General features: G+C 47.0%; 1 protein-coding gene across 3 annotated transcripts in view; it reads right to left on the minus strand.

Moving 5' to 3' along the window:
• LOC137528221 (cytochrome P450 2F2-like) overlaps window positions 1–13,959 on the minus strand; it is an 85,032-nt gene that overhangs the window by 41,139 nt on the left and 29,934 nt on the right. For all 3 annotated transcript variants that reach the window (XM_068249497.1, XM_068249495.1, XM_068249496.1), the window contains exon 3: window positions 2,345–2,547. In XM_068249497.1, the coding sequence (XP_068105598.1) occupies window positions 2,345–2,521 (177 nt within the window). In that variant the 5' untranslated portion in view covers window positions 2,522–2,547. The remainder of the gene's footprint in view (window positions 1–2,344; window positions 2,548–13,959) is intronic.

Here is a 13,959-nt window from a genome sequence, read left to right on the forward strand (position 1 = left end):
GCCAGCATTATTAAGTCACCCGCCGCAATATATGCTAGTCATAGGGGGCCCCAACTATCCACCAGTGTTAATAAATGATTCCCAATATATGCCAGGAGTCATAGGTGGCCCTCTATGTATACCTGCAGTCATAGGCAGCCCCCAATATATAGCTGCAGTCATGGGCAGCCCCCATAATCCATCAGCAGTTATAGGTGGCCCCCTACCTGATTAGACAGCCACATAGGAAGTTACCGAGAAGCAAATTTCGCTTAACTGCAAAAGTGCGGATGATATTTACGATTATGAGTGAAAGTAATTACGAATAAGCCATATATTTTCAGATCAGCTTATTTTGGCACGCGGCTCTGAGAGCCGAGCGCCGAAACTGGGCGCCCCATAAAAGCAATGTTATACTGCGAGGGGCGCGTAGCGGTAATTCGTGGCTCTGGAGACTGCCAGACCCCGAATTACATCTCCCTCTGAGTTGCGACAACTCGAAGGGGGAAAAGTATTTAATGCCGCCTCGGTATTTTGCGGCAGCGGTGAAAGCCATCATTCGGCTCTCACCGTGCCGAGCTGAGCGGCGACGAAATGACATGCACCAATATATTTTGAATTCTGATTTTGCATCATAATAGCAAATGTGGATGCAAAATTCCAATTATATGAAGTCAAGCTCAGCACTAATCATTATCACTGTAACAATAAAGAGACTGATGCAGGGCCCTAGGTAGGCATACCTATTACCTACGTATTCTCACTCGCTCACTTTGGTGCAGAGTTATCCGAAAGACAGCTCACCCTGCTGTTGCACAAATTCCAGGCGGCGTTAATTACTATTCCCCCTCCGAGCTGTAGCAACTCGAAGGGAGAAGTAATTCAGGGTCTTGCGATCACCGGCACCCGAATTACACCACTGCATGGCCTTAGACATAATAACATAATGCCTATGGCATCACCCAAGTCAGGTGCAGCGCGGGGAAGAGCACCCGCCGAAATGACTTGCTTTGCAAGGTAGCACCTCTGAAGCATGGGCACCGGTGGTAGTTGTACTCCTTGCACCCCTTATTCATATGCCACTGGCTGTATATTACAAGCCTGCACACATAACAGTCAGGTCCTTTCACGTCTTACTTTCCATTGCAATGTTCTTCATTCGCACTGCAACAGTTACAAAAAGTAGCATTCACCTTAAAGAAAATTCCCTCTGGGGTATACTTATCTTGGGAGGGGAAGCCTCTGGATCCTAACAAGGCTTTCCCCATCCTCCAATCCAGCGCTGTAGCCCCCCAAACCGCGCTGAGGTAAATATTTACCTAGAGTGGTCCTGCGCAGGCGCACTAGCGGCTCTCCATTCGAGTTAAGGTGGAAATAGCCAAACCGATCGTATCGACTTTTAGTCGCGAGTCCTTTGCGCCTGAATAGTAAAGCGGATACGATCGGATTCAGCTATTTCCGCCTCACCTGAACGGAGAGGCGCTAGTGCGCCTGGGCATAGCCCTTGCCTGCGCACACTTGTCAAGCTTGTCGGGGGAGGTTTCGGGGGAGCCAGCGATGGATTCCCTGAAGCTACAGAGGATGGAAAAACCTCGTTGGGACCCTTAAGCTTCCCCCTCCCAAGGTAAGTATCCCCAGAGTGCTTTTTTTTAGTACAGGTTCTCTTTAACAGTGTGGCAAAACCACACCCTCACTGCCAGTGCATTATCCTGTATCGCAAGAGTAACTGTTGCATTGCTACAGCGGAAGCTGTTGCATCAAATTGCACAGCACCATGATCAATGTGATAGCCCCATAGGGCTAGCATTGCTTCTGCGTCGCTATGCACTGATCGTATGCAATGCAACAGAGGAAAGGAGCATTACACACTCTAGCACAGGGGTCCCCAAACATTTTGGGTCGTGGGCCGGGTCAACATACTTCAGACTGCTGGGGGCCGGAGTATACATCATACATACATGATGTAGAAGTCTTTGCGGGCCAGACAGTGAAGCATACCCAGGTGACAACCTGAAGTCCAATTGGACAGCAGTTTCACCTGATGTGGAATTTGATTGGAAACCAGCGAATGACTGCTTACTGGGTTCCATCTGGATGGGTGGTGCCAGCAATGCTATTCTATATGTGGACCACAAATATTTAAAGATGTAGCTGACTGCATCTGTAAGTAATACATTTTGTGTGTGGCGGGCTGGTAAAAAAGCCTCAGGGGGCCACATTCGGCCCGCTGGCCTTAGTTTGAGGACCACTGCTCTAGCACAAGTGGAGAAGAAGTACCTGCCCAATTCAGCTTACAATCTAAAATGTAGTGGGAACATAGTATACAATAGGTAGGGGATTGATGGAGAACTCTAGCATTGCTTACCTTCATCAGTGCACCACCAATGTCATTTGTGTCTATCTGCAAAAGGTTTCCAATGAACGGTAACGGCATTGGACCAGGCGGAAGTGAGGCTCTTTCCTTTAAAGCCATCAGGAAGGTCAGGAAGATATATGACACAAATAAGATGACGAGGAGGAGAAGTGTGCTGGACCAATCCATGCTGCCACCTGCCACAAATACACCGTCTAAAAAAAACAAACACAAAGAAATGAAACACATGTATGGATACAATCTTCTATGTTTTAAAACATCAGCAATTATTTTATTGGAGGTGATCTAGCATTGCAAAGTCCAATATTACACACACACCCCAACAGGATTGGTGAGCGTTTAGCCAACATTTATTCTTACACAAAATATGTCTTTTAACCGCTAAACGACTGCTCAACGCCAATCGGCGTGAACAAAGCGGCAGCCCCAGGACCACTCCACGCCAATTGGCGTGAAATACTAGGGGCGGAGATTGCAGGGGATCGCGAGCGCATCCCCGCTTGTATGACGGAGCTTAGCTCCGTCATCAGCCTCCCAGCGGCGATCACAGCTCGCACTGATTGGCTGGCAGGGGGACAGAAAGCAGAAAAGGGGGGGGAGAGGAGGGGGGACACTTGTGTGTTGAGTTGTCTGGCCCTGCAGCAAGCCCTTAAAGCTGAAGTGGCCTATTTTGTAAAAAGTGGCCTGTCACTAGAGGGGTTTAAAACCATCGTCCTCAAGAGGTTAAAAAAAAAAATAAACTTCAATAGTTTTTTTGCCGGGAACCTAATATTGTAATGACATTTGTTACACAGAGACACACTATGGGCCCTTCCACACTGCATGTGCTGCAATCCGATTTTCGGAGCTCATGCGGGATGCCGATTGTAAGAGTGCAAGGATTAACATAGCAATCGCAATTCCATGTACAGAACAATCACAATTGCGCACACCGATCGCACCCTTAAAATCACGGCAGAACACTCACGTGGCACAAACTGAAAATCACAATATATTAGGACAAATACCTAATTCTGGCAGTTTTTTTATGGACTTGAGCAGAACGCCAGCTCTGCAGATTCCTCAGGCATCACTACAGTACACAGCACTTGGGGAGGGGTAGAGAGGTTGGGGGCTGGGTGCTGTACACAAGAACTTGCTGCTGCAAACGGAATAGGGACTATCTACAAATCTTTGTCTACAAAACTTTGCATGATTCCTTATCAGTGGCTGAGCAGTCACAGTCATTAGAACAATTGTGCAGAAAACAGAAAGTCCATGCACTCTCAGGACAGGGAAAACAAACTTCTCCCCCCACAGGACCCCCTGGCACCAGACCAGCCAATCACAGCCGCTCACTGCTCCTTTTGGTAACTGGTGTCAATGGTCTCGCGGGTGGAAGCATGGCACTGTCTTTGGGTCAATTACGTCACTCCATCAGTAGCAATAACCTATCAGATGTGCTGTGATTGGCTCTATCCGTCATAGGGAAAGACAGTAGGTGCCCCCGGTCGAATGAGGACATGGTTCTGGAGATGTGTGTGTGCTAGGAAAGGCTATAGGGAAGCAGAAATTGCATCTTTGAGGAAGCCCCAGGGCGAATCACGATAGGTAGCAGTGGCGGAAAGCGATGAATTGGAAAGGGTGTTTCCACCTTGTCTCGCTCTTTTCTTGAGCACGTTTTTCATTCAGCACTTTTCTAATATCTTGTATTTTTTGGCGGTGGCTACAGTTTCACTTTTTGGGTTCACTCTATAATTTTACAGAATCTGGCACTTGTAGTCATGTCATTATAGCCCTGTTTTTCTTTTCCTTTTCATCTTGGGGTTTACGTTACCCCCAAATTTTGCACTAGCACTTAATTTCAAGCACGTCACTTTAGTGGTATGTGTGTTGTGACATGGTGATATACAGTATTTATATATTTACGTACATGCAGTTGCACTTTATTTACTGATATGATAATATGTGAATTTGACTTTTCATTCATTGTCTGTTGTAGTATTATAGTCAGGCTTTCTTCTATTGTTCCTGATCTGCCCATTTCTGCACATTCCACTATCTGAGATAATATGAGGTTGTCAGTAATCTAAGATGGTGCTCGTCCATATTTGCATGTCATTGCCATGGCAACACATTATACCTTGTCGTTACTCTTTTACAAACAGTTTCTGTCTTTATTGTAAGCATAAAAGAAAACAATACATAAAAGTTAGAGCTTTATGTCAAGCATAAGGGAATATACAACTTACTGAGTAAATATAACACATTAACGTGGACCTTAACTCAGAACATCCTCTCTGCTCTAAAAAATACACAACAGCATAATAAACAAAAAACATTTCTTTGTTGCAGCTGATACACATCATAAAATAAATCTGGATTGTTTCTACTTCCTGATTCATGGAAGCAGACACATTGTGAAAAGCCTGTCCTTTCAAATGAGCGTATCTGCCATCTCTGCAATGGCAGTCATGTGACACAGAGGAGAGATAAAATTACAACGTGTTATTAGACACAAATGAGGGGTTATCAAACAGGCTAAAATATCTAAATACATACAGGGTGCATTTCTCTAAGTTTTCACTCAGTCCTGTGCAAGAGTTCAGGTCCACTTTAATAAGATCCAATAACCACAGTCACATGCTCCTTTTAAATTCACCTTGTTTGCCTTTCCTCCTGCGTGTCCTCCAGTGTTGAAAGCAAACCACATGCAGAAACCAATGCAGTATAAACTTGCAATAACTCTCATGCTGTCTACAACCTTTAGTTAATATGTACTACTTCTCTAAACCTGAAGCATCATAACACTATGACCTCTGCCCTTGACTAAGGCCCAGTGCACACCAAAACCGCTAGCAGATCCGCAATACGCTAACGGTTTTGGGAGCTGATTTCAGAGCGATTCAAGGTATGTTTAGAGAGGTTTTCTAAACATACCTAGCGGTTTTGGGTGCGTTTTTGTGTAGCAGATTACACATATTGTTACAGTAACAGCTGTTACAGAACAGCTACTGTAACAAAAATGCCTGGCAAACCGCTCTGAACTAGCGTTTTTCAGAGCGGTTTGCGGTTTTCCTATACTTTACATTGAGGACGAAACGCTTCCGAAAACCGCAAACGCGCAGCAGGAGGCGCGTTTGCGGCTTGGCAAAAACCGCAAACCGCCGGTGTGCACCATCCCATTGCAATACATTAGACAAGCGTTTTTAGAGGCGGATGCGGCCGGCGGATCGCTCCAAAAACCGCTCGGTGTGCACTGGGCCATATTCACTCCCTTTGAAAACATGCCTTGCCTTGCCTTGCCTTGCCATCCAACAACTCCGGCGTACTGTTGAGACTAAATGACTGAATCATCAGTCTCAGGCATCTGAACAGTGTTGGCAAAATAGCAAATCAAAGAATGATTTCTAAAAACTGTTGGAAGCAGTAAATTTGGGCACCTGCGTATAATGGATGATTTAGGCACCCCATAAGTGCTAATCTAAATATCGAAGATTGGGCGCACAAAGCAGAAATTTGAGTTCCCGATAAATAGCAGGCACTGGGCCCGTCTAACCAAAATTTTTCATTTATGAGAATTAGAAAGCAGTAGAGTATCGTACCGTAAAATGTGGAGGAAGAAAAAGAGCGCTCCAATAGTGCAATAATGTTTTTTATCACTAATCCGACTTAAATTGCACTTACTTAAAAGTGAGGTTAAAAGTGCGTGTAGTAGGCCGCCCACATCTCACATCTCCATCCAAAGGTCTGGCCAGGACCTAGTATCGCTGTGTTGGTTCCTTCGCCGAAGCTGACAGGGTTGCAGGAGAAGCGGGGGGCGTGGCCTCTACTCACGAGTGCCGTCACGTCGCTATACCAGCTCCGGCAATGGAACCAACACTGTGATCCTAGGTCCTGGCCAGACCTTTGGGTGGAGATGTGAGACGTAGGTGGCCTGCTACACACACTTTTAACCTCACTTTTAGGTAAGAGCAATTTAACTCGGATTAATGATAATAAAACTTAAAAAATATACCCGACGTGACATGTGCCATGATAAGATAGACATGGGTATGTACAGTGCCAAGCGCACAAATAACTATGCTGTGTTCCTTTTTTTCTTTCTCTGTCTGAAAGAGTTAAACATCAGGTATGTAAGTGTTCGCTCCTGTCTGACTCCTGTGTGACCCTCACTGATAAGACATTACAACTATAAAACACTTTTCTAGCAGAAAATGGCTTCTGAGAGCAGGAAAGAGATAAAAAGGGTCAATAGTTCAGAGATTTTAGGTCTGGCATACTTCAATGCATGTGTCATTGAGCAAAAACAATAAAACAGTAAAAACTTAAAAAGAATATTTAAATATAAAATAAAACTGTGGAATATCTTAAAAAGTCATTTTTAGGAGAAGGAGGATAGATACAATTGTTTATTTCATTCGTTTATTTTCACCTCGGTGTCCTTTAATGCACTACTGGAGCGCTCTCTCTCCTCCTCCACTTTTTACACCAACCCTGGCACCACCCAGTTGGAGAGCAGCACCATCATGCATAATTGCCATTCTATCAGTAGCAGCGCAGGATAAAAAACTCTTTTTTACGAGTATTGTACTATGTTAGCCATACATTGGCTGCCCCTCCCCCCCGGAGCCTACCCATACCATGGATAGAGTTGGGCCGAACCTCCGATTTTAGGTTCGCGAACCGGGTTCGCGTTAAAGTTCGCAAACCGCAATAGACTTCAATGGGGATGCGAACTTTGAAAAAAAAAATTTATGCTGGCCACAAAAGTGATGGAAAAGATGTTTCAAGGGGTCTAACACCTGGAGGGGGGCATGGCGGAGTGGGATACACGCCAAAAGTCCCCGGGAAAAATCTGGATTTGACGCAAAGCAGCGTTTTAAGGGCAGAAATCATATTGAATGCTAAATGACAGGCCTAAAGTGCTTTAAAACATCTTGCATGTGTATACATCAATCAGGTAGTGTAATTAAGGTACTGCTTCACACTGACACACCAAACTGTTCACTGAACAAAACAGGTAAGCAGTGGCGGGTTCACTGAACAGAACAGGTATACAGTGGCGGGTTCACTGAACAAAACAGGTATGCAGTGCCGGGTTCACTGAACAGAACAGGTATGCAGTGGCGGGTTCACTGAACAGAACAGGTATACAGTGGCAGGTTCACTGAACAGAACAGGTATGCAGTGGCGGGTTCACTGAACAGAACAGGTATACAGTGGCGGGTTCACTGAACAGAACAGGTATGCAGTGGCGGGTCCACTGAACAGAACAGGTATGCAGTGGCGGGTTCACTGAACAGAACAGGTATACAGTGGCGGGTTCACTGAACAGAACAGGTATGCAGTGGCGGGTTCACTGAACAGAACAGGTATACAGTGGCGGGTTCACTGAACAGTACAGGTATGCAGTGGTGGGTTCACAGAACAGGTATGCAGTGGTGGGTTCACAGAACAGGTATGCAGTGGTGGGTTCACAGAACAGGTATGCAGTGGCGGGTTCACTGAACAGGTATGCAGTGGTGGGTTCACAGAACAGGTATGCAGTGGTGGGTTCACAGAACAGGTATGCAGTGGTGGGTTCACTGAACAGGTATGCAGTGGTGGGTTCACAGTACAGGTATGCAGTGGTAGGTTCACAGAACAGGTATGCAGTGGTGGGTTCACAGAACAGGTATGCAGTGGTGGGTTCACAGAACAGGTATGCAGTGGTGGGTTCACAGAACAGGTATGCAGCCAGGGACAAGCTAAGCCTAACTAATCTTTCCCTATGAGAGAGAGTGTGCAGCAGCTTGCCCTACTCTCACTAATGCAGGCACACGAGTGACCGTAATGGTCGCCGCTGCCTGCCTTTTAGTAGGGGGGGGAGTGGCTCCAGGGGCTAGTGTAGCCTAATTGGCTACACTGGGCCTGCTGACTGTGATGTAGAGGGTCAAAGTTGATCCTCCATGGTGCATTATGGGGCGAACCGAACTTCCGCAAAGGTTCGCCTGCGGGACGCGAACGCGAACCACGGAAGTTTGCATGGAACCGTTCGCAGGCGAACCATTCGGCCCAACTCTAACCATGGACCAGTCGGCCGGGGCTCCGCATTTTGGCTATCCCAGTCTGCATGGGGGACAAGGGGTTACAGAGGCTCGGGAGGGGGGACCCCACGTCGTTTTTTTTCCCAAAAATTTCCCACACAGAACATAACACAAAAATTTAAAATTAAAAAATAAATGAATACAATTTTTCAAAAAAAAATTTCAATATTGTTTCCCAGTATCTTTTTAACATATCCTGCAAATTTGGTGTTGCTAGGATTTAAGGGGACTTTGCTATTAACTGCTAAAGTCGGCGGGAATTGTTTCTGCAGAAATTTAAGCAGCGATTTAAATAGATAATTTTTCCTGTTGGAACATTTAAAATCGATTTTCTCAAAAACTATAAGGTCTTTTTGAACAACTTTTTTTCTTCGTGTTCCCACTGTTCTTCTTAACATTCCCTACACATTTGGTGTTTCTGGCATTTAAAGGGGCTTTGCTATTAACCGCTAAAGTCAGCGGGCGTTTAATTATCCCACGGTTAGAAGGAGAATATTCAAAATTGATTTTCTCAAAAACTATAAGGTCTTTTGGAAAAAAAAAATGTTTCTCTTGTTCACAATTTTTGTCTTACCATTCCCTGAAAATTTGGTGTTTTTAGCGTTTAAGGGGGCTGTGCTATTAAACATTAAATTCGACGGGCAGATATTTTCCAAACGGCAGCAAAGCAGGGCTTAAAACAATAAATATTGTTCAGGCAGGACAAAAAAAAAAGTTTAAAAACAATGAATTTCGTTCAAAAGGTCTGCACTATTTTAACCTTTAAAACGATAAATATCGTTTTAAAGAGATATCGGGCAGAAGGGGGCACCATTATTTAGCCAGCGCCATTTTTCACTGGACCCTAACATAAAATGAAAAGCTGCATTTTAAGTCATGTGCAGGTTATTTTTGTGTGCGGTTTTGGTGCATTTTTACTGCATTTTTGGGGCATTTGATGCTAGCGTTTTTTACCGCAGATGTGTTTTTCAAGCGTTTTGCGTGCATTTGAATGTGTTTGCGCTTCGCATATATAAAACTCATTTGCGTTTTTCATTCATTTTACAATTGAGTTTTATGCAAATAACTGGGAAGACAATAGGAAGCAGAAAAACGTCACAAAAAAAATTGCATGGAAAACGCATGAAAAAACGCATATCATTGCATTTCCATTGACTTTCATTATGTGCGTTTTTTTATGCGTTTTTGCATACAATGCAACAAAACCAGCGTTTTTGAAAACGCTTGCATAGAAAATGCACATGCGTTTTCTATGTGCGTTTTTCCCTTGCGGCCCATAGACTTCCATTAGCGGCAGCGTTTTCCGCAACGCTAGCGTTTCTGCTTAGTGTGCACCTAGCCTAAATCAAAATGACAACAACTCTGAGATAACGCACTTGAATCAGAGTAGTGGTGCTCAGCAGAGCTCGAATATTCGAGTAGCTCGAATATTCGAGCTCTTTTTCAGCTATTCGAGCTCGGTATTCGAGCTCCGAATAGCTGGAGCTATTCGAATGGGCTATCCGAGTACACTCGAATAGCCCATTCACTATTCGAGCTATTCGAGCAAACCGGCGCTATTCGAGCTCGGTACCGAGCTCGAATAGCGTCATAGCCCAGATTGATGTCCTTAGAGCCAATCAGAGGGCTCCCAGGCCCTCTGACGGCAGCCAATCACAGAGGGGGACCCTGGCCAGCCCCTACCCTATAAATAGCGGCCGCCATGTTACGTTTCTCCGTCCTTGCCTGATACTTGTACAGAGAGAGAGTTGCTCCTTTGTGCTTTGGCTTAGCAAGTGCTCTATTGTGGTCATTTACCTAGCGTTTTTGCTCACCTACACCTGCCATATACACCTATATTGTTGTTAGTTAGATAGACATTGTATTTTAGTTAGTAGCTTGTGTGTTACATTAGAGAACTGCAGGCAGCTGCTGCAAGCTTACAGGTTTAGGCCTCAGGGGGGCCTTGCCTCTGTGGGCAGCTGTCCTCTGTTTATTTCTCTCATCTATACCAGTATTTCTGCTGTCCTTTACTAATAGTATTGTAGTTATACTGTACTAGGAGTAGGACACTCACTGACTGTCACTGTTTATAGGCTACTAGCTAGCTCCTGCGTGTGTGCACTCACTCACTGTCTGTGTGTACACACACTCTATTTCCTTCTGATTACTGATTGATTATTGTTAGTTGTACTTACTTACTACTTACTCTTACTGTACCCGTAGGGACACTCACTGTCACTGTTCATATAGGCTACTAGCTCCTGCGTGTGCGCACTCACTGTCTGAGTGTACACACACAACACACACTCTATTTCCTTCTGATCGCTGATTGATTATTGTAATTAGTTAGTTCTACTTACTGTTATTACTTACTCTTACTGTACTAGGAGTCTAGGACACTCAGTCACTGTGTTCATAGGCTACTAGCTCCTGCGTGCGTGCACTCACTGTCTGAGTGTACACACACCCACACTCCATTTCCTTCTGATCGCTGATTGATTATTGTAATTAGTTAGTTCTACTTACTGTTATTACTTACTCTTACTGTACTAGGAGTCTAGGACACTCAGTCACTGTGTTCATAGGCTACTAGCTCCTGCGTGCGTGCACTCACTGTCTGAGTGTACACACACCCACACTCCATTTCCTTCTGATCGCTGATTGATTATTGTAATTAGTTAGTTCTACTTACTGGTGTTACTACTTACTCTTACTGTACTAGGAGTCTAGGACACTCAGTCACTGTGTTCATAGGCTACTAGCTCCTGCGTGCGTGCACTCACTGTCTGAGTGTACACACACCCACACTCCATTTCCTTCTGATCGCTGATTGATTATTGTAATTAGTTAGTTCTACTTACTGTTATTACTTACTCTTACTGTACTAGGAGTCTAGGACACTCAGTCACTGTGTTCATAGGCTACTAGCTCCTGCGTGCGTGCACTCACTGTCTGAGTGTACACACACCCACACTCCATTTCCTTCTGATCGCTGATTGATTATTGTAATTAGTTAGTTCTACTTACTGGTGTTACTACTTACTCTTACTGTACTAGGAGTCTAGGACACTCAGTCACTGTGTTCATAGGCTACTAGCTCCTGCCTGCGTGCACTCACTGTCTGAATGTACACACACCCACACTCCATTTCCTTCTGATCGCTGATTGATTATTGTAATTAGTTAGTTCTACTTACTGTTACTACTTACTCTTACTGTACTAGGAGTCTAGGACACTCAGTCACTGTGTTCATAGGCTACTAGCTCCTGCCTGCGTGCACTCACTGTCTGAGTGTACACACACCCACACTCCATTTCCTTCTGATCGCTGATTGATTATTGTAATTAGTTAGTTCTACTTACTGGTGTTACTACTTACTCTTACTGTACTAGGAGTCTAGGACACTCAGTCACTGTGTTCATAGGCTACTAGCTCCTGCCTGCGTGCACTCACTGTCTGAGTGTACACACACTAAATTTACTTGTGATTACTACTGATTATTGTAACTGCTAGTTGTACTTCCTGACTGTTACTACTTACTTACTGTACTAGGGGACACTCACTCAGTCACCTCACCAACCAACCCACTCCATTAAAGTACCCCACTTTTCATCCGCCCTTTTAAAAAAGTTTTGTCTATACGCCCAAAACATTGAAGATGTCTGGAAGTGGCAGCCAGCGCGGTTTGGGCAAGGGGAAGGGCAGCAAGGGAATCAGGAGGAGAGGGAGCAGCATTGTGGCAAGCCGCGGCCGCGGGCGCGCCACCATGCACAGTTCCGCAGCAGCAGCAGCAGCGTCAGTGGCTAACATTCCTCCCATAGCCACTGGCCGTGGACGCCTTGGGCGCCGCCCAGCAGGAGCATCTGCAACTCACGCTGCAGAGACACAGCAGCAGCAGCGTGTAGCACCTGCTCCGATTTTCCTCCAGCCGGGTCGGAAACGTCCCATTGAGGAAAAGGATGCAGACACTGTGGTGCAACTCATGACGGAGGATGAGCAGCCCGCCATCAGCTCTGCATCCGAGGCCTCCACCCTCACCACCACCACCACCACCACCACCCCTGTTCGCAGCAGCCGCCCAGCAGGGTCTGGGGAGGAGGCCAGTTCACCGTCAGTCGCCGACCTGTCATTCAGCACTCTTTTGACCCCAGGCATGATGAGTCAATTGTCTGCTGTTGTTGGCGATTTTGAGGAGGAGATGCTGATGGGCACTTTGGGGGATGAGGGATTGGACAGCAAGACTGTGGCGACAGTCAAGCAGCCCATCCATGCATCAGGAGAGGAGTTTGGGGGGTCATCATCCCAGCAGGACATGTTTCAGGAGGGGGAGGATGATGGTGATGACCCGGTGACAGACAGAGACTGGGTGCCACCACCTCCAGGGGATGTCGTCCTCAGCAGCTCGGAGGAGGAGGAGGATGCGCTTGTGGGCCTTGCAAGGAGGCGCATCATTGCAAGCATTGGCAGCGTCCCACAGCCTGCTGGTGTCTCAGGCTCAGCAGCAGCAGCAGCATCAGCCAGTACCACCACCAGCCGCACCCAAGCCCCCCCCCCCAACCACCACAGGGAGACAGGCAGCAGCGCTTCCATGCCGTAGGGGGATGTTTCTGTCACCAATCTGGCGCTTTTTCACCATGCCCACTGTGTACAGCAAGTACGCCACTTGCAACCACTGTCAGCGGAAGTTGAGCAGAGGTGCAGACCCCTTAAAGTTCAGCACCAGCTCGCTCATCAACCACCTTGCGGCTAAACATTTCCACCAGCATGAGGAGTTCCAGAGGCTGAAGGCATCTGGTGCTGGCAGTGGCACCACACCCATCACTGCACAGCCTTCAGCAGCAGCAGCAGCAACAGCAGCCACCCGCCCTCCTGCTCCTCCAGCAGCACCAGCAGGAGTGCGGAAACGCACTGCTCCTCCCCCCTCTGCAACTCCTGCCGCCGACACTGAGGCCTGTTCTGGCAGCCAGTCCTCAGTGGCCTCCTCCGCTGTGTCTGCTGATTCCCGTGTCAGCAAAAGGCCACGCCAGAGCCTTTTGAGCGAGTCCTTCCAGGGGGTGGTTAGGGCTCTGCCTCCCAGCAGCCGTCGCGTGCGGCAGCTGAACGGCTTGCTGGCACGGGCCATGTGCTCCCAACTCCTGCCGTACACGCTCGTGCAGGAGGGGAGCGACATGCGGGCGCTGCTTGCTTGCGCAGCCCCAGACTGGCAGCTCCCCAGCAGACACTTCTTCGCCCGCAAGGCCATTCCTGCACTGCACCGCTTTGTGATGGCCAATGTGGAGCGAGGGCTGGAGCACGCGGTTGGTGAAAGGGTCCACGTCACCATGGACTCCTGGAGCAGCCGCTTCGGGACAGGCCGCTACCTGTCCTTCACTGTCCACTGGGTCAGCTTGGTGGAAGGGGGTGAGGATGGGAGAGCAGCAGCGGGCACAGCAGCAGCAGCAGCAACACAGTGGGTGGTGCCACCCCGCAGGGTCAGGGGAACTGCAGCGGGTTCCTCCGATCCTCTGCCATCCTCCGCCACACCTGGCCAAACCCCCCGCCTCAGCAGCAGCGTGA

This window comes from Hyperolius riggenbachi, chromosome 8, assembly GCF_040937935.1.
Source record: "Hyperolius riggenbachi isolate aHypRig1 chromosome 8, aHypRig1.pri, whole genome shotgun sequence".
In the NCBI taxonomy this organism is placed as follows: Eukaryota; Metazoa; Chordata; class Amphibia; order Anura; family Hyperoliidae; genus Hyperolius; species Hyperolius riggenbachi.